Below are 22072 nucleotides of genomic sequence, written 5' to 3'. Positions count from 1 at the left end.
AAACCGAGTTTCCGGTGCAGGTAAAGAACTCCATGGGAGGGTTTTCTGAACCATTTGCCTGCGGAAAATAGTCTCCATTTGGTCACGGTGTCCGGGTTCTTGGGCTTGATCAGTGAGAACCAGAAGAAGATCCAGTCTTGGACCCTCTTTAGAAGGTCTGCGTCTCTCAGGGAGCAACTAAATGCACGCTTCTGTCAAATAACGCTGATTGGCTGATTGGCTGACTGTGGAATGGGGGAAGGGACGGCCCGAAGTACATCCGGGGCAGTGGGAATAAAGGAGGAAAGGCTTGGCCCTGGTATCTAGAGCGACCGCTCTGCCCCGCGCCTCGTTGGTTCCGGGGGTCGCTGTGGCCGTGGGAAATGCTGGCGCGCGCGGCGCGGGGCACTGGGGCCCTTTTGCTGAAGGTGAGTGCGAGGCAGCTTTCTCCAAGGGTCCGGTCAGAGATCACCTGGGTGTTCAGCTGGAAAGGAGCGGGATTCTAAGTTTGGGGAGAGAAGTGGGGTCAGAGGTTATGGTACTCACGTGAGTCGAGAACCCTTTTGGGTGCCTCCTGGGACAGGCGCCGAGACGGGCGGGGTGCCCGGTCGGCTTGGTCTCTGCTAACCCTCATCTTCCCTTTAGGACTCCGTGCGGGCTTCTGGCCGCGCTCCACGCCGCGCCTCCTCTGGATTACCCCGAAACACCGTGGTACTGTTTGTGCCGCAGCAGGAGGCCTGGGTGGTGGAGCGAATGGGCCGATTCCATCGGATTCTGGAGCCTGTGAGAACCTCTTCTGCCCACCTCAGGCCACCCTGAATCCCAGTTCCCTCACGCCATGGGGGGATTGGGTGAGACCTCGTTGGGGCCTGCCCTCACTGGCTTCTGACACCCCAGGGAGACCTGGCAGGGCCCTGACCATCATACCCATCTTACCTATTGCCCTAGGATCCCACAGGCCCCATGTTGGGAATCTCTTCTGTTCACCCTGTCAGCTCCACCTGTCTGCATGGAGACAGTTACTCTGCTGGCTCCCATTCCCTTGACTCTTCTCTGCAGTTAGAGGCCGGGCCTCACATTCCTATCCTCTTGGGCTTCCCTACCAATGATACCCCAGCTCTTTTACTTTTCTGGGGAGAATCTGTGTTGATTCCTTACCTACTCCAGTCCTAGCTTGGACCCCAATCCTACAGCCCCTATCCTTCTGAGGACCCGTGACTCCTCTTCCCAGGGCTTGAACATCCTCATTCCTGTGTTAGACCGCATCCGATATGTGCAGAGTCTCAAGGAAATTGTCATCAACGTGCCTGAGCAGTCGGCTGTGACTCTTGGTGAGGGGTTCAGGGTGATGTGGGTGCTCTGAGGCCGTTAGGATATGGCAGCAGGAGAAAAAGCTGTTTGGGACCTGGAGGCCTGGCCTTACTTCTTTTCTTTCCTGCTCCTGACCTGCAGACAATGTAACTCTGCAAATTGATGGAGTCCTTTACCTGCGTATCATGGACCCTTACAAGGTATCTGCCCCCTGCTTTATTCAGCTCCTGAGTTGCTATCCTCACTAAAGTCTTTCATCCAGGCTACTTACACTATCCATTCTCCTTTCAGGCAAGCTATGGTGTGGAGGACCCTGAATATGCTGTCACCCAGCTGGCTCAGACAACCATGAGATCAGAACTTGGCAAACTCTCTCTGGACAAAGTCTTCAGGGTATGGGGATCTGAGCCAGAGTCAGGGTTTGAAGACACATACTTGGCACTCTCAGTCCTTTCTGGGGATCAGTCCCAGGACCTTCTCAGCTCAGACCCCTGATAGGTGGGTTGAGGCTAATGAGATCACACCTCTCTTCCTCCAGGAGCGAGAGTCCTTGAACGCTAGCATTGTGGATGCTATCAACCAGGCTGCCGACTGCTGGGGTATCCGCTGCCTCCGTTATGAGATCAAGGATATCCATGTGCCACCTCGGGTGAAAGAGTCCATGCAGATGCAGGTGGGGGCCAGGGAGGGATAGGGAAGAGGACTTCAGGATGCTCCAATTGCATGGGGACCTGGACTTCCTTCCTAGGGATGGGTACAATTGCAGGTCTGTGTAAAAGTTTACTTTTACTCTGGTTTCTCATTGATGGGGGTGGCTGGGGGTTTCTAGGTGGAGGCAGAGCGGCGGAAACGGGCCACAGTTCTAGAGTCTGAGGGGACCCGAGAGTCGGCCATCAACGTGGCAGAGGGGAAGAAGCAGGCACAGATCCTGGCCTCTGAAGCAGAAAAGGCTGAACAGATAAATCAGGCAGCAGGTCAGCAGAGGGTAGAGGCTGAGGGATGAACAGAGCATGGATGGGTCTTTGAGGGTTGGTGCTGGAACAGGAGCTTTGGAGTACCCTGATCTCATAGGTCAAGTTCTGTCTCTTTTCTTCTAGGGGAGGCCAGTGCAGTTCTGGCCAAGGCCAAGGCTAAAGCTGAAGCTATTCGCATCCTGGCTGCAGCTCTGACACAACATGTGAGAGGCCCCTGGGTGGGAGTCAGGGACAGAAATTGAAAGTAGAAGAGATTCCCTCATTTACTCTTTGGAGAAATTCCTGTCTTTTTGGTTCCATTGATCCAGATTATATAATCTTGTGTGTTGTGAACTGCATATCCTCTTTCTGGGAACCTGACTTCTCTCCGCTTCCTTCCCTCCCCTCTCTCTGAATCTGTGATCTCTGATTTTTATCCTCCTTATGGCCACAGAATGGAGATGCAGCAGCCTCACTGACTGTGGCCGAGCAGTACGTCAGCGCGTTCTCTAAACTGGCCAAGGACTCCAACACTGTCCTGCTGCCCTCCAACCCCGGTGATGTCACCAGTATGGTGGCTCAGGTTAGAGTGCCCTGAGGACGTGGCACAGAGCACCAGTGCCAGAGACTGAGACCCTGCCACCGCCACCATCAGTTTTACCACAGATGCCTTTAGAGTGCCCTGAGACCTAGACCTCTCTTTGTTCCCTGAAGGAAATACCCTCATTCATCCCTGAAGATAGGGAACCTCTTTTTTTTTTTTCTCTTTTTGCAGATGCTTGTATTAGTATTTTGAGGGTGACCCTGCTCTGGGAGTTTGTAACATTCTTAGACTGACTTCAAAGTTTGTAGGAATAAGGTTTGAGAGAGAGGAAAAAGCAAGCTTACTGGCCCCGGCTCCACCTTCTTCCTTTTAGCCATTGATGGGTCGGGTTGCGCCTCCTACCATGCATCCTCATGACTCTCTCTCTGTCCCTCTCCTCAGGCCATGGGTGTGTATGGAGCCCTCACCAAAGCCCCAGTGCCAGGGGCCCAGGACTCAGTCCCCAGCAGGAGCAGCAGGAATGTCCAGGGCACAGATGCAAGTCTTGATGAGGAACTTGATCGAGTTAAGCTGAGTTAATGGAGCCGGGCTTGATCGGGGAGGCTGGGGACAGGGAAGCAGCTCTCCCAGACTCTGGCTCTGGCCTCCCTGCCAAGGTTTTGTTTATTATTTTTTTATTTGAACTTTAATCATGTAATAAACTCTCCAGTGGCAAACCAAAACTGTCCTCTTTGATTGGGAAAGGAAGTTGGGAGAATCCCCAGTGTTTTCCTTGGATGCCCACTCCCAACCTCCAGTCCTGTCAGGTCTCGGGAACTGATGCCTCCATGAAAAAGAATGAATCTCATGTAAAGTGAAATCATCCTGTCTGTCTTCAGGAGAAGCTGTGGGATACAGTGGAAGGACTAAGCCACATGTCTACTGAATTACCAGCTGTGGAGTGTAGTCCCCTCCTGATAAGTGTGGGGCTGTGAATTGAGCAGGTGTTGGGGGTTTTTTTAATGGGAAAGAGGACTGCCCTGGGAGAGTATGGAGTAGTAATGCAGAATGTTCAAAGTGTCTTTAGAGACTGAGGACACTCATTCATTCATTCAAAAATATTTAATGATGTCTGCCATGTGCCAAGCTCAGTTCTAGACACAGGTTACAAAAGCAGCCAAAACCCAAATGGTCCCTGCTTTTACAGGGAGCAGGATACAAAGTGATCAATGCTGTGGTGGAGGAAAGTTCTGGCTGAGGGATCCTGGAGCAGGGAGCATATCTGTTTGTGAGCAGCAACATTGCCAACTCTGCCACTGGGCTCAGGTTGGAAAAAAATCAGTGCGTTCACCAGGCTAACATTTGGGGCTGGAATATGCAAAGACCCGTGGCTCCAGAGAAGTTGGAACATTCAGAGTTGTTTGCTGTGGCTGAAGGGCAGGGTGCTAGGGGATGTGACTGTATGTCAAGGGCCAAATCATGGGGAGATTGGGTCCTGAAAGAGTTTAGACTTTATCCTGGTTTGGGGGTCAGGGGGCTTTTTTTCTCTTTCCCATGAAGAATTGTAAGATGAAGGTAGTCACATCAGTGTTTTAGATAGAGCTGTCCTGCTGTGATGTGGTCAGTGGATTTGAAGGAGAGATGGGAGGCTGAAAGACAGAAGGCTACCTTAGTGATCCAGAGATGATGGTGAGGCCTGAACTGAGGTAAGGCGCTATGGAATAGAGGTGGAAGAATATTTTGACATATTTCTGAATTAGAATTTGTTCAGTTATTCATTTAATGACCATTTAATAATTATACAGAATCCCAAGTATATACCAGGCATTGAGGATATAGTAAAGAAAACAGTTCCCTACTCTCAGTGAGCTCACATTCTATTTGGAAGGGACATATCATGTATAGTATTTCAGATGCTGATGGGTTATACTATAGAGGAAATTAAGAAAGGAAAGGAGATGGGAAATTTGGGTAGAGGGAGCTGTAACATTAAGTAGAGGTTCCAGGAAGCCTCACTGGTGGGACATTCAGGCTTAGATATGGAGATGATGGGACATTTTGGCATCTGGGAGTAAAGCTGACAGAGGAGACAGAGAATGCAAAGGTCCTGAGGCAGAGCATGGCTGCCTTATAACTAGAAGAGCAAAGGAGCTGGAACAGTGGCTGGAACAGAGTTAAGGAAGCAAAGAACTGGCAGCTGGATGAATCAGAGAAGGAAGTGGGGAGCTAGTGTGTAGATTTGCAGGGCCTTGTAGGGTCACTGCAAGAGCTGGCTTTCCTCTGAGATGCGAAACCACTAAGAGGTTTTTTTGTTTTGTTTCTAATAGTATCTTTTCTGAGATATAATTCACATACAATGCAATTCACCTGCTTAAAGTGTAAATTCAATATATTTTTAAAAAATTTATTTATTTTAAAATTTTTGTTTATTTGTTTTTTGAGGGGAGGTAATTAGGTTTATTTATTATTGTTATTTTTTTAAATGGAGGTAGTGGGGATTGAACCCAGGACCTTATGCATGCTAAGCACACACTCTACCACTGAGCTATACTCTCCCCCTGTAAGTTCAATATTTGTAGTATATTCAGAATTGTGCAGCTGCCACAATTTAGAACATTTTCATCACTGGTCCCCTGTCCCCACCCTGCCCCCCAAACCCTGTACCCACTTGCAGTCATTCCCCTCTCCCTCCAGCCCTAGACAGCTATTAATTTATTTTCTGTGTCTATAGATTAATATATTAATGTAAATGGAATAGTATAAGATAAATAAAATAATAGTATTTTGTGATTGGCTTCTTTCACTTAGCATGTTTTTAAGGTTCATCCATGTAGTGGCATGTAGCAGTTCTTCATCCTTTTTTTTGAGGGGGTACAAACAATATTCTGTTGTATAGGTATAGCATATTTTGTTCATCTGTTTGTCAGTGAAGGCCATTTGGGTGGTTTTCACCTTTTGGCTAATAGTAGATCATGCTACTATGAAAGCTGCTGCACCATTTTACAATCCCATCAGCAGTGTATGAAGGTTCACATTTCTTCACACCCATGCTGGTACTTGTTATTTATCTTTTTGATTATAGCCATCCCTGATGGGTTTGAAGTAGTATCTCCAGTATTTCCCTGATGGCTAATGATGTTGAACATCTTCTCGTGTGTTTATTGGTCATTTATGTATCTTCTTTGGAGAAATGTCTATTCAGATCCTTTGTCCATTTTTAAACTGGATTGTCATTATTATTATTATTATTTATTTTTAATTTTTTTGCCTTTAGGTTTTAAAATTACTTATTTACATATTTACATATTTATTTATCGGGTAAGCAAAGTTTATTCTAGGAAGAGCAACTCATTGAGAGGTAAAACCATTTTAAACTTTACACATATGTATTGTTCATTGTTTCTAAGAACAGTTTAGAGGTTTAGCATTTTAAACTTACATAGTTATCAAAGGAATAAAGCCAACCACAAAATAAGAATCAACAGAATGCAGTAATCCAATCATAAAGGACAGTCGAATGTGCTTACACATGTTCAAGAAATCTATCATCTAAATTATAAATAATAAGTAGTTCATTTGTCTTTTTTTTTTTTAGATTCCACATATAAGTGATATCATATGGCATTTTACTTTATCTTTCTGGCTTTCTTCACTTAGAATGACAATCTCCAGGTCCATCCTTGTTGCTGCTGGTAGATAGACAGACAGATAATGACATCTTTTGCGGGGGGAGTAATTTGGTTTATTTATTATTACGTTTTAGGGGAGGTGTTGGTGATTGAACCCAGGATCTCATGCATGCTAAGCATGTGCTCTCCCCCCATACCACATCTTCTTCATTCAGTCATCTGTTGATGAACATTTGGGTTGTTTCCATGTCTTGGCTATTGTAAATAGTGCTGCTATGAACATTGGGGTGCATGGGTTGTCTTTTTATTATTGAGTTGTAAGATTTAGTGAAAGGCTTGGAGTGGATGAATAATAAAATCTATTAGTTGGAGTCAACAAAAAGGGGTAAATGAAAATTATCTTTATTTTACAGATAAGGTAATGTCCCATAATGACAGTGAGTGGCAGAGCTAGGATTCAAGCTAAGATTGGTTCCAGAGGCCTAGATCTTAGTCTTATCCGAGAATGGACAGTGGTTCCCTGAACTCTTCTAAATTTATTGCCTTGCCCCTAATTCTAAATTAATCTAATCTCCCGTCAAACTCCCATCTCTGGCCAGCCCTTCGTTCCTTGCCGAACTTCCTCGGAGGCGCCAGCAGGTGGCGATGAGGTCCCCGCCATGGGCCGCTCTGTCCCGCGCGTGCACTTCTGTGGTGCCCGGCCGCAGGCGCGGCCACTGCACTTCCGGGCGCCGTTCAAGGTGAGCCAGGGTCTCCCTAAACCCCCTTACACTCCCTTTTCCCCTAAGTAAGGGACCCTCCCAGCCCACTCACAGAGCTCGCAGTCTAGCGGGCCCAGTACCCGAATCAGGGTGCCCAGGCAGAGGCTGGGTAGCCATCCGAGGAGGCAGAGCCATCCGGACGTCCGGGTTCCAGCAAGGCCCAGCCGCCTCAAGACCCTGCGCCTCTGCCGTGCTGCGCCGGGGAAGCGGAGCAGGACTCCTTCCCTTCGTCTCCTCGGTCCCCGCCAGGCGGCGCCGTCAGCCTGGTCCGGGTTCCCCTGCGGCTGCGAGCGTTGGCCACCCCAGGGGTGTTGAAATTGGCGGAGAAACGGGCTTTCAGAAAGCAGTCTACCAACTGGAATAAGTTACCCTCGTGGACTGTGTTTTCCATCATTAGGATCTCCTGGAGTACATGTGCAAATTCCTGTGCTCCACCCCCGAAGATTCTGATTCAGGGGATCTGGGGTGGCACCTGGAAATCAGCATTTAAAAACAGCTGTTCCAGGTTGATGCCCATAGTTTGTGCATTTCACCTTCAGAAACTCTGGTATCACTGGTGGAGAGGAACATTGCATTGGGTTGGCTATGGCACTGTTTATCTTCAGGAAGGCTTCTAAGAGGAAGTGATTCTAGCTGGGCTTTGTATTGAGAGACTGTCCACCGATTCTTTGCCTCACAGTTATGAATTCCCTCCCCCACCACCACCAGGATGCAGAAGATCTCAGTGCTGCTCTTCCTGGCCTGGGTCTGTCTCCTCTTCTACGCCGGCATTGCTCTCTTCACCAGTGGCTTCCTGCTCACCCGTTGGGAGCTCACCAACCATAGCAGCTGCCAAGAGCCCCCAGGCCCTGAGTCCCTGCCATGGGGGAGCCGAGGGAAACCTGGGGCCTGCTGGATGGCTTCCCGATTCTCCCGGGTTGTATTGGTGCTGATAGATGCTCTGCGATTTGACTTTGCCCAGCCTCAGCTCTCCCACAGTTCTGGGGAGCTTCCTGTCTCCCTGCCCTTCCTGGGCAAACTGGGCTCCTTGAAAAAGATCCTGGAAATTCAGCCCCACCATGCCAGGCTCTACCAGTCGAAGGCTGATCCCCCAACCACCACCATGCAGCGCCTCAAGGCCCTCACTACTGGCTCGCTGCCTACGTTTATTGATGTTGGCAATAATTTTGCCAGCTACGCCATAGTGGAAGACAATCTCATTAAGCAGTTTGTCAGCACAGGTTAGTCTGGGCCAGTAGTAACTTGGCAGATTTCTTGTTTAGAAGTCAGAGAGCCAGAACCTCGGGTGCCCAGCTGCATGCTTGACTATGAGTACAGGGAAGGAGAAAGAGACTACGGCCCTGCATGCAGGGAGTCCAGGTCTGGGCTTCATCCTTCTGGAGTTTCTAATCTGCATGGGGTATTGGTTTTACTTTTGGGGAGTGCTCAGTATAGGGGCAAGAGGAAGATGAAGAGAAGATGTGGGTCTGGTATCCTCACAAGTGTGGAGGAGAGTGGAGGGTCCAGGCCCTGTCCACTCAGGTGATTGGGAAAAAGCAAGATGTACCCAGGAAAAACCAGGCAGCAGAGATAACCAAGATCTGAGGACTAGCAGAGCCTTTTGTAGTAACGGAGTAAGAAGTATGGGTGGAGTATGCTTGTGGGAAAGATTCCTGGCAGAAAATTTTAGACCTTGAAGGATAGAGTTGTTGGATGAACTGCTATGCCTTAGACTGCATGTTTGGGATTTATGATAGATCTTTAAAAGGCCTCTCTTTCCCCTCCCCTGACTCTCATGTCCCTGCAGGAAAGCGTGTGGTCTTTATGGGAGATGATACCTGGAAAGATCTTTTCCCTGGAGCTTTCTCTAAAGCTTTCTTCTTCCCATCCTTTGATGTCAGAGACCTACACACAGTGGACAATGGTATCCTGGAACACCTCTACCCAACCAGTGAGCACAGGGCCAGAGCCTGACTAGGACTGGGGGCTGGGGAGGGCTGCTTCAGTCCACACATTCTGAGCCTCCCATGGGTTCAATGGCCTGGGCTTGTGTCCTTGGACATAGGAGCATCAGAGCGTGGCTGGGGTTGAGGAGTGGGCCTTAGTCCCCTGTGCTCAGGTTCTCTCCTTCACAGTGAATAGTGGTGAATGGGATGTGCTGATTGCTCACTTCCTGGGTGTGGATCACTGTGGCCACAAGCATGGCCCTGACCATCCTGAAATGGCCAAGAAACTTAGCCAAATGGACCAAATGATCCAGTGAGTGTGGGATATTGGCTGGGGGAGTGGGTTTGTGTCTGAGAATCTCATGATATATGGCCCCAAGAGAAAAAAAATATTTGGAGCTTTCCTGGCTGAATTCTGTCTTTTCTAGGCCTTTTTCTTGAAGCTAAGGGCCTCATTCATTTTGAGTAACTCAGCATGTGGTTTTGGGCAGTAGGGTCGTGACTAAAGCGATGTCTTTTTGCCAGAGGTCTAGGTCCTACTAATGGAAGTTATGGCTGGGGGTGAAGGGGTCCCTGAGAAAAATCTTTATCCATCCCTACCTCTCAACACATTTCTTGGTCCCCAGGGGACTTGTGGAGCGTCTAGAGAATGACACACTGCTGGTGGTGACTGGGGACCATGGGATGACTGTGAGTGGGAACCATGGAGGGGACAGTGAGCTGGAGACCTCGGCTGTACTTTTTCTGTATAGTCCCACAGCCCTCTTCCCCAGCGCCCCACCAGAGGTGAGGCCTGAGGTATGCTTTGTGTGGTTTTCCCCTATTCAACTAACATCATGATCATAGCATCCTTGTGGATCCTGCCACTTTAAGCCCACAAATTCATGACCCTGGGCATTCCCACTCTTGTTTCCTACGTAGGCCCCTATACTTCCATCCTAAACACTGACCTCAGTTCTTTGGTGAACCTATTGACCCCTGTCCTTGTTCTCTAGAAGCCAGAGGTAATTCCTCAAATCAGCCTTGTGCCTACGCTGGCCCTGCTGCTGGGCCTGCCCATCCCATTTGGGAACATCGGGGAGGTGATGGCTGAGCTGTTCTCTGAGGTTGAAGACTCCCAGCCTCACTCCTCTGCTCTGGCCCAAGCCTCAGCTCTCCATCTCAATGCCCAGCAGGTAGGTAATGGGCTGGGATTCCAGGTGACAGGGTTAAGTTGGACATAGGAGGAGCATAATGACCAACTCTGTTGTCCTTTGTTCAGTTTTAATCCCACGTTCCATAGCCATGTCCTCCCTCTCCCCCTGTCCTGGACAGAGTTTGGGTCCCTGATTTCCAAGTACCCCATTTGGTAATACCTGTCCTTACCTCTGTCCCACATTTATGTCTCTGAGTTTTTCCCTCTGGCCTTTTCTGCCAGGTGTTCCGATTTCTTCACACCTACTCAGCTGCTGCTCAGGACCTCCAAGTTAAGGAACTTCATCGGCTGCAGAATCTCTTCTCCAAGGCTTCTGCCAACTACCAGCGGCTTCTGCAGAGCCCCCAGGGGGCTGAGGCAGCACTCCAGACTGTGATAACTGAGCTGCAGCAGTTCCTGCGGGGAGTTCGGGCCATGTGCATTGAGTCTTGGGCTCGTTTCTCTCTGGTCCGCATGGCAGGGGGTGCTGCTCTTTTGGCTGCTACTTGCTTTCTCTGTCTACTGGTATCCCAGTGGATAACATCCCCAGGCTTCTATTTACGCCCTCTCCTCCTAATGCCCGTGACCTGTGGTCTGACTGTGGCCACAGTGTGTACTGGACTCCTGGCAACTACTGGGCTAAAGCTGGATCCAGTGGTTCTAGGGGCCATGGCTGCAATGGGCTCACTCCTGCCTTTCCTGTGGAAAGCCTGGGCTGGCTGGGGATCCAGAAGGTCCATGGCATCCCTGCTTCCCATGCCTGGGCCTGTCCTGTTACTCCTGGTCATTCGCTTTGCTGGTCTCTTCTCTGATAGCTTTGTTGTAGCTGAGGCCAGGGCTGCCCCCTTCCTTTTGGCCTCACTCATCTTACTCCTGGTTGCCCAGCTTCACTGGGAGGGCAAGCTGCTGCCACCTAAGCTACTCACAATACCCCGCCTTGGCTTTTTGACCCCAACAGGCTCCCCACGGCACCATGGCGTGCATACCCTTGGGCTTGGAGTTGGGTTGCTTTTATGTATAAGGCTGGCTGGGCTTTTTCATCGTTGCCCTGAAGAAACACCTGCTTGCAGCTCCTCTCCCTGGCTGAGTCCGCTAGCATCCATGGTGGGTGGTCGAGCCAAGAACTTGTGGTACGGAGCTTGTGTTGGGGCGCTGGTGTCTCTGTTAGCTGCTGTGCGCCTATGGCTTCACCGCTATGGGAATCTCAAGAGCCCTGAGCCCTCTGTGCTTTTTGTGCGCTGGGGGCTGCCCCTGATGGTACTGGGCACTGCTGCCTACTGGGCATTGGCATCGGGGGCAGATGAAGCACCACCACGTCTCCGGGCCCTGGTTGCTGGGGCATCAGTGATGCTGCCTAGGGCTGTGGCAGGGTTGGCTGCTGTGGGGCTCATGCTGCTGCTTTGGAGGCCGGTGGCGGTGCTGGTGAAAGCTGCGACGGGTGCTCCAAGGACCAGGACTGTCCTCACTCCCTTCTCAGGCCCCCCTGCTTCTCAGGCTGACCTGGATTATGTGGTTCCTCAAATCTACCGACATATGCAGGAGGAGTTCCGGGGCCGGCTAGAGAGGACCAAATCTCAGGCCCCCCTGACGGTGGCTGCCTATCAGTTGGGGAGTGTCTACTCAGCTGCTATGGTCACGGCCCTCACCCTCTTGGCCTTCCCACTTCTGCTACTGCATGCAGAGCGCATTAGCCTTGTGTTCCTGCTTCTGTTTCTGCAGAGCTTCCTTCTCCTGCATCTGCTTGCTGCTGGGATACCCGTCACCACCCCTGGTAAATACTTATCTCAGCCCTGATTCATCCAAGGAGAGTAGTGACGTGAGTTCAGCCCCTCTTATTTTCAGGGAGGTGTTGCTCTTCAGGTTCTTCACCTTGACACAGGGTCTCACTTCCCGACAGTTGAGAGGGTCTTCCTGATGTCCTCTCTCTTATCTACTGTAGCCAAGCTAATGGAGCCATCCTATTGGCTTTCAAGGCCAGAGGGTTCATGGAGAAGGGAGACAAGCAGTACTCCAAGACTCAGTTCTTATGGACATGCTGCATCCTCATGAGCACATTCCCTGATTATCCTGTGATGAGAGTGGTGAATTATGAGTGTTTAATGTCATAGTGACCTGAGTGTATATGAGAGAGAAAGAGATGGACCACAGATTAGAGCAATGAGGCTTTTTGCCACGGAGGGAATTAGAGATACTATAAGAAGGTTGGGGTGATGGGCATGTGCGTATGTAAGAATTAGCACAGAAGTAGTTGTATATGATCTTGGGGCAGTGGGCTGTGGATTAGAGAGCAGGATGTGACTGTAAAGAGGCCTATCTCTTCCCCCAGGTCCTTTTACTGTGCCATGGCAGGCAGTCTCTGCTTGGGCCTTCATGGCCACACAGACCTTCTATTCTACGGGCCACCAGCCTGTCTTTCCAGCTATCCATTGGCATGCAGCCTTCGTGGGAGTCTCAGAGCGTCTTGAGTCTAGCGGTCTGTCTGCTTTGCTGGTGGGAGCCAACACCTTTGCCTCCCATATCCTCTTTGCAGGTACCTCCTCATTCCTCCCTTGCTTCCATTGTTTACTCTGGCTTTGTGGAAGGAAAGGAAACCCCTGGATTTGAGTGGGGAAATGTGATTTTGTTGGATCTTTGGTACCCCTTGGCCTATGCTAATTAGAGGCTGAGCCAGCTAGAATAGTTGGGGGTCAGGGTGGCCTGGTACCTAGGTCCTTCATTGATTCTAGCCCTGCCTTCCTCTGAGGCAGTAGGTTGCCCATTGCTCCTGCTCTGGCCCTTTCTGTGTGAGAGTCAAGGGTCCCGGAAGAGGCGACAGCCCCCAGGGAATGAAGCTGAGGCCAGAGTCAGACCTGAGGAGGAGGAGGAACCACTGATGGAGATGCGGCTCCGGGAGGCACCTCACCACTTCAATGCAGCGCTGCTGCAGCTGGGCCTCAAGTACCTCTTTGTCCTTGGTATTCAGGTGGGTGCAGGGGAGAGATCACGGAGTTAGTGACCTTTTCTCATGGGTGTACATCACATTCTTTCTCATACTTTGCCAAAACCCTAGAGGAGAGCCTTGACTGAGATATAGATAAGTGAAGTGGTTGTCCAAAGGCCGGTGGCCTCAAATGGTAGTATTGAGACTTGAACCTGGTTTTCCTTCATCCTAGTCTTGGACTGTTACCTTTCTACAAGCTAGATTTGGACCCTGATGGTTGCATTTGGGGGTTACTCCATTAGTGGACAGACTGGAAAAGCTGAAGTGATGGCCAGGATTCTTTCCTAAGCTGTGATCATGGATTCTCCTTTCGTTCAGAGGCAGAAGGTGTGACTCTGACATCCCCTCCACCCTGGGAGGCAGAGCCTGAGTGTCAGCGGCACAGATGAATAATGCTTGCCCAAGGTCACATAGCAAGTCATGGTGGGGCCAGGAAAAGAATTAGATCTCCTAACTTCTAGCTCAGGATTTTTTCCACTGACACTGCTTTCTCCCCCTTCCATTCTTCACAGGGGCCTACAGCAGCTCTCTGTTTGACCTGCTTCCCCCTCCCCTTCCCGAATAACTTGACTCCTCCTCTCTTTCCTTAGATTCTGGCCTGTTCCTTGGCAGCCTTCATCCTCCGCAGGCATCTCATGGTCTGGAAGGTGTTTGCCCCCAAGTGAGTGGATTTGTGTGAGAAGTATTGGTGTGGGGGAGGGTGAAGCTTGGAGAAAACAGTGAACATCCAGAGTAGATGAGGTTTTTGCCTCCACAGGGAAAAGGCTGTAAACCTAATTTCTGTGTCCTTTGAGATTCTCCACCTTTCTTTGCAGGTTCATGTTTGAGGGCATGGGCTTCATTGTGAGCAGCGTGGGACTTTGCCTGGGCATAGCTTTGGTGATGCGAGTCGATGGTGCTGTGAGCTCCTGGTTCAGGCAGTTAGTTCTGGCCCAGCAGAGAGGTGGAGAACAGTCTGGCCTGGTCTTTACAGGTGCTGAATCATCTGCAGGAGAGGCTCAGCCACACCTCTTACCACCATGCAGCCAGGAGCTACTGACATCTGGAACTTCATTATTTTATAATTCAAAATTATAGTGGAGTCTAATCCCTAACTCCTGTTTTGGATACATCTGAGGGACTGGGGGAACTTTCTCCAAAGTGGAATAAAATAATAATGTAAATACGTGTGTTTGAGGTGTGGGGGAGCCCGCACTGTCCTACAGGGGATATGAGGAGGGTTGGTCTTCCCTCATCCAGGCACTGATAGGATCAGCCATCTTATGCAGACCTGAGAAGCTTTGGAAAGTGGTTGGAGTTGTCTGAATTCATTTCTCCCACCTCCTCTCAAATCGCTACTATTATTCCACCTGCAATTTTCCTTTGCCATGCCACGTACTTCATTAAATTCTTTTGCTTTGGGCAATAACAGAGATGGCTGAAAAGACAAGCCAAGGCATCATAGAACACACAGACTTTCACTGTCTAAAGCTCCAATAGTGGAGTGTCCTCTCATTTCAGAACACCCTTGCCCTTCACTTCTGTGGAGGCCTCCCTAGTTTCCCAACCCATGATGCCTTTTAATCAGATCTACTTGCGCATCTAGCAGAGTATTCCACCTTGTCATATTGATTATTCCTGACTTGAAGCCAAAATTGTGTGAATCTAATGCTCCTCATGCATGTCTCCTGTGCCCTCCATCCACCTCACTACTCCTGTGTCATGTTGAAGTGCTGGCATGAAATCCTCATGGCAGTGTCCATTAAAGGAGTGGGGAAGAGGTTCTGAGGAGAAAGGTCAGAACTGGGGTCTGAGGTTTGAGGGTGCCCAGGACAGGAGGTGATGAGGTATATGATTTGCAAATAATTTCTCCCACCTTGTGACTTTTCTTTGAATGTTATTTTTTACTGAGGTATAATCTTTGAATTTTTCCCCCAGTTTTATTGAAATATAACATACGTCAATGGATAAGTTTAAGGTGTACAGCATAATGGTTTGACTTACATCTTTGAATTTTCTTGGTGGTGTCTTTGTAGAACAAGAGTTTTAAATTTTAATTAAGACCATCTTATCCATTTTGAGTTGACTTTATGGATGATGAGGGTCATACTTTGTTTCTTCTTTGCATACGGATCTCCAGTGCTCCGGCTTCCATTTGTTGGGAGTGGGCAGGTACGTCTGAGCATTGCAGGCTGAGCAAGCACAAGGCTGTGCTGCCATCTAGTCCGACTGCATGCGTATTACCGAGGGCCTCGGTCTCTGGTCCATTCTTTTTGAAGACGCTTTTCTGCTGGGACTGCACTTTTCATGGCGGCTCCAGGCGGCACTACAACTCCCAGCATGCATCGCGCGGGCCAGCCCTCGGCGGCGGGGAACGTCCTGGAAGTGTGGCTGCGAGGGAAGGGCTGAGCCGCGGGTTCCACTGCCAACATCCGCTTCTCAAGGCTTTTGGCTGAGCGGGCGGAGCGGCGAGAGGTACGACCTCTCTACTCAAGCACGCCCCGGCCTCGGGCCCGCCTCCGCCCCACTCTCTAGTCTGATCTCTACTTTCTTCCTCGAGTTTCCCGCGGGGAGTAACCCTTGAAGACGACCAACCGCAGCCTAGCGTTTTGCCGGCTGGGCCAACCAGAGGCGAGGGTGGAAGAGGCGGGGCTGGGTGGGGGTCGTGGAAACCCCAGCAGGCGGTGAGGCTAGAGTTTGTTTCCCCTTGAGAGGGTAGGCCGCCCCGGCTGGAACCCTGAGAGGAGCAGAGGATTCTTGGCGGGTTACGGAAGTGCACAGACCCCTCCCCGCTCAGTGGGAGCTTCGGAGGGGCCAGGCTCACCCTTCGGCAGCCCTCTTCCGGTGTCCGGGCCCAGCCTGGGCCACCATGGCTCACAAGACCACTCTGGGCTCTTCAGCACCACCCACCAGCTGCCTGGACCTGTGGAGGGAAAAGAATGACCAGCTAGTTCGACAGGCCAAGGTAATGTGGTTGCTGGGACCTTCGGTTTGCAACCCCAAAATACCAGAAAAAGTGTATGCAGTGGCTCTACCCTCGCCAATGGGGAGGGACTGAGCTTGATCTCCCCCAAAGAGCCAGAAATGGCTGGAGAATGACATCCCTTGCCACAGCTGCAAGGGGAGAGGAAAGCACTGATCTTCCGTGATACCCCACCACACATTTGGCAGGTTGCTCAAGACTTGGGTCTGTCTCTGAGGCGACAGCAATTGGCTCAGGATGCACTGGAAGGGCTCAGGGGACTCCTCCATAGCCTGCAGGGTAAGTAGGATCCTCCCCAGGATGGTCATCCCCCCACCCCCAGCCAGAGAGCAGTTCCTTTTCTGCATTTCTTGGATTGAGGTGATTACTCAGGGGGCAAGGGGTCCTGTTTAAGGCACAGACAGGACTGCGGTGGAGTCATCTTTGTACAGGTAAATCTCTCTCCTTCTTACACACACACATGAAAAAGTGGTTTCTTGGATTGTCTATTTGGAAAACTTTCTGCCTTTTCCAAACTCTCTGTCCAAAGGGTGGGTTCTTTATTGAGGCCATTTTGGTTGAGTGTTGTGATCTCTGAGTTGGGATCTCATTCAGGGAATCTTTCACGGAGAGTGGTCTGTAAGACCAGCATATTTGTCACTCCAGGGCTCCCTGCAGCTGTTTCTGTTCTCCCTTTGGAACTGAGTGTCACCTGCAACTTCATTACTCTGAGGGCAAGCCTGGCCCAGGGTTTCACTGAGGACCTGGCACAGGATATCCAACGGGGCCTAGAAAGAGGTGAGGGCCAGAGATTGCCTTCCATGTCTCTGCCAGCCTCAGTCTGGCTTTAAGTCCTTGCAAGGGTGATAGGAGGAGCAACATACTCAGTCACCTTCATGGAGATGCCCTTTTCTGATCCTCCATGTGCTCCTCAGACCAGGAGCGCTTTTGGACTCCTGCAGAAAAGGAAAGCCAGGAATGAGGCCCCACCTCAGCTGTATGTGTGTGTACATTCTACAGTGCTGGAGACCCAGGAGCAGCTGGAAGCCAGGCTGGAACATGGGCTCAGGGAGCTGTGGGACTTCGTCCTCCATGTTTCCTCCCTTCTGCCGGAGGTGCTCCCTGCCCTTCACCACCTGGCCGGCCTGCAAGCTGCCCTCTGGCTGAGCACTAACCGTCTTGGGGACCTGACCTTTCTGCTGCAGACCCTGAATGGCAGCCAGGTAAATCGGGTAGTGACCTGGATCTAAGGGTCTCTTCCTTCCTCCCACACCTCTCAGCTACAGTATCATCATTATGTGCTGGGAAGGCTGCTGGGTTGGTGTTCAGAAGACCCAGGTTCTCTCAGGGACTCTTAAGTGACCTTGGTCCCTTATTGGAGGGATTCTCTTGGGAGCTTTTTTTTTTTTTTTTTTAAGTAGCTTAATTATCTTGGGTAGAATTAGGGCTCTCATGACGTTGCTGAGGTCACCTCCAGTCCTCAGTGTTTTCATCAGTAACCCAAACATGGTCCTTGCTCCATGTCCTCGTGCATGGGCTTATCCTGTGTGAGAAGACTCATTAGAATAGGTCATAACTGCCCCAGGATTTCTGCCCACAGCTATCAATCACTTACAGTTGAGGGGACAGGAACCAGGAGGACCCTTGAGTTCAAAGTCTAGCCAGGGTAGACTGAGACAGGAGAAGAGCTAGTTATAGGCTTGGAGACTCTGATCATCCTTCTTTCCCCAGTGCAGGGCCTCTGAGGATCTCCTCCTGCTTCTGAAAACTTGGAGGCCCCCAGCTGAGGAGTCAGATGCTCCATTGACCCTGCAAGGTGCCCGGAGCTTGAGGGATGTCCTTCTGACGGCATTTGCCCATCGCCAAGGTCAGCTAGCAGTCTGACTCATCCTTTCCTCCCCACTCCCTGTCTTAAGGGGTCCTCCAGGCTCATGTCTTTTCTGTCATATACCTTTCAGCTAAGGAGCTTCCCTCTGCTCTTCTTCCCCATCATTCCTTTTGCCCTATTAGCATCTCTAAGCTCACACCCTGATTGCCCACAGGCCTCCAAGAGCTGATCACAGGGAGCCTACCCAGGGCACTGAGCAGCCTGCATGAAGCGGCCTCAAGTCTGTGCCCACGGCCCGTGTTGGTCCAGGTGTACACAGCCCTGGGGACCTGTCTTCGTAAGATGGTAAAGAGAGTCCTATGATGGGCTGGGGAAACTATGGGTGTTACGGGCAGCTTTCTTCTTTGTGAGGGTAGCTGAGGCTTCTGTTCTCTCACCTCTTTAGGGCAGTCCACAGAAAGCTCTTCTGTACTTGATTGCAGCCCTGAAAGGGGGATCAACCTGGGGTCCCCCGCTTCTGGAGGCCTCCAGGCTATATCGGCAACTGGGGAACACAGCAGCAGAAATTGAGAGTCTGGAGCTGCTGGTTAAGGTAAGGAACTATGCCAGGTGAAGATATGGGGATTGCTGAATGCTTGTGTTGGGGTGACTAGATGAGGAATAAGTAGAAGAAAGTATAGTTCCCAAAGATTATGGGTGTACTTTCTTCTTTTTGTTCCTTTTAGGCTTTGAGTGTCTCTGATATCCCTGAAGCTCCCCAGCTTCTCATTGAGGTAGAGTTACTACTCCCACGACCTGACCCAGCCTCACCCCTTCACTGTGGCACACAGAGCCAGGCCAAGTACCTGCTAGCAAGCCGATGCCTACAGACAGGAAGGTGAGGTACCACCTTGCTCACCTGAGCTCCTCTTTCCACTTCTGACGGCTCCCCTGTGGTGTGACTCTGCTTCTGTTCTTGTGAGTTGGGATGGATGAGTCAGGGGCAGGACATGGGTCTCTACTCTCAGCCTCCTGTCTTGCTGCTGGACCTGAACTAAGGACTCTTCACCCAGACAATAACTTTCTGAATCTTGAAAACTCTAAAGTCTCCTCTTAAATCCAGTCTGTAAGTAGGGTAGATCCATGCTGAGCCAATATTGGAGTCCCAAGACCCCACCCTCCCTACTCCCCAGGACCCTTAGCTAAGAGCCCTTGGAGGGCCTACTATGGCCTAAGGTGAGGTTCATGAGTTATGACTCTTCAGGGCAGAGGACGCTGCAGAACATTACCTGGACCTACTGGCCCTGTTGCTGGATGTCTCAGAGCCAAAGGTGGGTATGTCAAGTTTCTCTGCAATGGGGTGGGAAAGTTGGAGTCTGGTTTGGAGTAGAGCAGGACTGCTATTTTCTGATTTTTTCTTTGCTGTTCTGTCTGTCCAATCTGGGGGACCAGACTGGGAAGTTTCCCAGAGCAAGGGAGGTCCAGGGCAGCAAGCAGTATGTGGTTTCTGCATGGTACCAAAGCCTAGTGAAGAGATTGGGAGTGGTGGCTCCTGTCTCTTCAAGATACTGCATCCTCCTCCCCCCCCAGTTATCCCCACCCCCTTGCCCCCCAGGGCCCTGTGTGCCTGAGGTGTTCTTGGAGGCGGCTGCAGCGCTGATCCAGGCAGGCCGAGCCCAGGATGCTTTAACCATATGTGAGGAGCTGCTTAGCCGCACGTCATCTCTGCTTCCTAAGAGGCCCCGGCTGTGGAAAGATGCCAGAAAAGGAGCCAGAGAGTCACCACACTGCTCACCCTGGGTCTCTGCCACCTACCTGCTTCAGGGCCAAGCTTGGGTGCAACTGGGGGCCCGAAAGGAGGCAATTAGCGAATTTAGCAGGTGAGCCCAGGAAGCCAACCAGGACACTAGGGGAAATGTGGAGGGATAATTTTCTAACTGGGACCTGAGTTGTTGGTGAGCTCCATTCTTACCCACTCACCCCAGAGTTTCTGAGGTTGACCCTTCTTTACCCCTGCTCTGTGTCCCACTTCAGGTGCCTTGAGCTGCTCTTCCGGGCCACACCCAAGGAAAAAGAACAAGGTGATCTAGACTCTCAGTTTTCCTCTGCGGTGGTAGTGGATGTCGGTTCCCTTTCCATGTGTCCTAGCCCACTAGGAGATTTAAGAGAAAGGGATTCTGAACACAAAAAATGGAGAGGAGACTTGGGGTTTTGGTGGCAGTGTGGCTGGGAACACATTTTGACCTTGGAAGTGGTCCCCAGGGCCTGCTTCTAGTTGTGAGCAGGGGTGTACATCAGATGTGGCACTACAGCAGCTTCGGGCAGCCGCCCTGATTAGTCGTGGACTGGAATGGGTGGCCAGTGGCCAGGATACCAGAGCTCTACAGGACTTCCTCCTCAGTGTGCAGGTGTGCCCAGGTATGTATATGTGCAAAACATTAGCTATGCACAGGTGCCTAAGGACAGAGGGCCATGGGGAGGTACTTGGGGACTGGGAAGAGTGATGTTCCTTGACAGGAGGGGTAAATGAGGTTATTCCTGTATATATGTAGGGCTATATCCAGGTGTGCAGACATATACAAGACATATACACGTGTGTATGAAGGCCTCTCGGGAGTTCTCTAGTCTTCCCAATGTCCTCAGACACAAAGACCATAGCAGTGCTGAGAGTGTGTTGATCAGGAGCAGGGTCTGCTGAGCCCTTTGTCCTGGGCAGGCAGTGCCCAGGGATAAGATGGTTGGGAGTGATGTACCCCTGGTTCCATGTAGACAAGATACTTCCTTGCTCTAGGCGTCAGTTTCCCCTTTTATAAAATGATGTTTAAGTCCGTGTCAAGTTCTAAGACTGTACTCTGGGGTGGGGCTACAGGTAATCAAGATGCTTCCTTTCATCTGCTTCGGACTCTGAGGAGGCTGGATCGGAAGGATGAGGCTACTGCTCTCTGGCGGAGGCTGGAGGCCCAAACTGAGTTGTCACAGGAGAATGCTACATGGTGAGGCTGAGGGGCAGCTGGTGTCCTGGAATCCTTGTGCCTTTTGGGGGTGGTGGTAAATGAAAGGGACGGAATGGTTGCCCAACTTTCTGCCAATCCTCCCTTATACATCACCCTTTTTGCTTTCAGGTCTCTCCCCCTGTACCTGGAAACTTGTTTGGGCTGGATCCGTCCCCCTGACTGTGAAACCCTTCTTGCAGAATTTCGGACATCTCTGCTCAAGACTTGTGACCTGTAGCTGCCACATTTCAAAGAATCTTATTAGCTGGGGCCTCAGTGGGTCATCTGTGGGGAGGGCTTTCTGCTCTACCATCCTTGGAGAATGTGGCTGGAGCTGACCATTCCTATATAAATCTGGCATTGAAGAGGTTGGTGGTGGTCCTGCAAAATTTGGTCTAGTTACTGCTATTCTGGTTCCAGAAGAATCCCCCACTTCCCCCCAACAAGGCTTTGACTTTGCTCATGGCACTTTTCTTTCCTGTTTCCCTTTTCATGTATTGAGTAAAATTTCATACCTATCTCTTGTCTCCCTAGTACATATACTTGACTGGAAAGTATCACAGCTATCTGATTCGGTTGAGTGTTTGTTGTCTAAGATGCCCTTTCCCAATCTCACCTACCTTATGAGCTTCAGGAGAAAGGGCTACAGGAATCCTTACACAGGAAACAATGCCTTTAGTCTTTGTTGCCTAAAAGCAGAGCCCCAAAGCCTAGGACTGTGTGAGGTGACAGAATGAGTGGAGTTAGGTCTGGAAGGTGGTCTGGGCAGGCCTCTTAGGAGAAGTGCAGGTATTTGGTTCTTAGAGGGAAGGAACAAGCAGACCTCTGAGTCTCTCAGAATGACCCCTCACCCCCTCCCTAATCCCAGATTTGGAGTCAAATGTGTCTGTGTGGATAAAGGTTGAAGGATGAATTAAGTTAACATGCCACCACAGTTGCCTATTGAATATAGTCAGGATTAGCTGGCATTTTGGGACCAAGGACTTTAAGCCTTGGTAAGTAATTTTCTTGCCGTTTTGGGCTCTATTGAATGGGCTGTGTGTTCTGTGGTTGCCTTTTGACTTCTCTCTGGACTTGAGTATCCTCCCTCTTTTAG

At 50.5% G+C, this 22072-nt stretch overlaps 3 protein-coding genes and 1 long non-coding RNA gene across 8 annotated transcripts; 3 read left to right on the top strand and 1 right to left on the bottom strand.

The window, feature by feature from the left end:
- Positions 1-3509, top strand: STOML2 (stomatin like 2). Of its 2 annotated transcripts, XM_006204143.4 has the most exons (10): positions 1-407; positions 625-762; positions 1211-1310; positions 1432-1490; positions 1582-1683; positions 1829-1963; positions 2120-2264; positions 2388-2467; positions 2698-2826; positions 3229-3509. In XM_006204143.4, the coding sequence occupies exons 1-10, from the start codon at positions 363-365 to the stop codon at positions 3364-3366; spliced, it is 1071 nt and encodes a 356-aa protein (XP_006204205.1). In that variant the 5' UTR covers positions 1-362; the 3' UTR covers positions 3367-3509. The 2 variants fall into 2 exon arrangements, with proteins under 2 accessions (XP_006204205.1, XP_072815772.1); XM_072959671.1 differs by lacking the exon at positions 1-407 and having other exon boundaries at positions 1147-1310.
- A 3491-nt stretch (positions 3510-7000) lies between these two features.
- Positions 7001-14398, top strand: PIGO (phosphatidylinositol glycan anchor biosynthesis class O). Of its 4 annotated transcripts, none has more exons than XM_031677238.2 (11): positions 7001-7135; positions 7865-8376; positions 8943-9059; positions 9271-9394; positions 9708-9879; positions 10077-10256; positions 10499-12026; positions 12582-12785; positions 13003-13217; positions 13826-13896; positions 14051-14398. In XM_031677238.2, exons 1-11 carry the CDS (start codon positions 7041-7043, stop codon positions 14310-14312), a joined length of 3480 nt encoding a protein of 1159 aa, XP_031533098.2. In that variant the 5' UTR covers positions 7001-7040; the 3' UTR covers positions 14313-14398. The 4 variants fall into 4 exon arrangements, with proteins under 4 accessions (XP_031533098.2, XP_015094538.3, XP_015094537.3 ...); XM_015239052.3 differs by having other exon boundaries at positions 8943-9086; positions 9708-9867; XM_015239051.3 differs by having other exon boundaries at positions 8943-9086.
- Positions 14399-16047: 1649 nt separating this feature from the next.
- On the top strand, positions 16048-21494 carry FANCG (FA complementation group G). The gene is made up of 14 exons (XM_015239053.3): positions 16048-16179; positions 16386-16476; positions 16843-16974; positions 17197-17399; positions 17908-18043; positions 18219-18349; positions 18450-18596; positions 18730-18881; positions 19248-19314; positions 19574-19863; positions 20018-20064; positions 20246-20401; positions 20853-20976; positions 21106-21494. Exons 1-14 carry the CDS (start codon positions 16084-16086, stop codon positions 21212-21214), a joined length of 1881 nt encoding a protein of 626 aa, XP_015094539.2. The 5' UTR covers positions 16048-16083; the 3' UTR covers positions 21215-21494.
- On the bottom strand, positions 16052-19168 carry LOC140696071 (uncharacterized). The gene is made up of 4 exons (XR_012072070.1): positions 18903-19168; positions 18442-18548; positions 17069-17132; positions 16052-16137 (listed from the first exon to the last, which is right to left on the bottom strand). It is a non-coding gene; the product is annotated as an uncharacterized lncRNA (long non-coding RNA).
- Positions 21495-22072: the final 578 nt, after the last annotated feature.

This window comes from Vicugna pacos, chromosome 4, assembly GCF_048564905.1.
Source record: "Vicugna pacos chromosome 4, VicPac4, whole genome shotgun sequence".
Lineage (NCBI taxonomy): Eukaryota > Metazoa > Chordata > Mammalia > Artiodactyla > Camelidae > Vicugna > Vicugna pacos.
Note: the sequence above shows the minus strand (reverse complement) of the source record. Positions and strands in the feature narration are given on the sequence as shown.

Excerpts from the sequence above, each read along its gene's own strand:
- FANCG (XM_015239053.3), top strand. The coding sequence starts at position 16,084 with ATGGCTCACAAGACCACTCTGGGCTCTTCAGCACCACCCACCAGCTGC. Across the intron at positions 16,975-17,196 it reads CCAACGGGGCCTAGAAAGAG|TGCTGGAGACCCAGGAGCAG; the intron begins GTGAGGGCCAGA and ends TACATTCTACAG. Across the intron at positions 20,977-21,105 it reads TCACAGGAGAATGCTACATG|GTCTCTCCCCCTGTACCTGG; the intron begins GTGAGGCTGAGG and ends TTTTGCTTTCAG.
- STOML2 (XM_006204143.4), top strand. The coding sequence starts at position 363 with ATGCTGGCGCGCGCGGCGCGGGGCACTGGGGCCCTTTTGCTGAAG. Across the intron at positions 1,311-1,431 it reads GCAGTCGGCTGTGACTCTTG|ACAATGTAACTCTGCAAATT; the intron begins GTGAGGGGTTCA and ends CCTGACCTGCAG. Across the intron at positions 2,468-2,697 it reads CTGCAGCTCTGACACAACAT|AATGGAGATGCAGCAGCCTC; the intron begins GTGAGAGGCCCC and ends TTATGGCCACAG.
- PIGO (XM_015239051.3), top strand. The coding sequence starts at position 7,041 with ATGAGGTCCCCGCCATGGGCCGCTCTGTCCCGCGCGTGCACTTCTGTG. Across the intron at positions 7,136-7,864 it reads ACTTCCGGGCGCCGTTCAAG|GATGCAGAAGATCTCAGTGC; the intron begins GTGAGCCAGGGT and ends CACCACCACCAG. Across the intron at positions 8,377-8,942 it reads TAAGCAGTTTGTCAGCACAG|GAAAGCGTGTGGTCTTTATG; the intron begins GTTAGTCTGGGC and ends ATGTCCCTGCAG.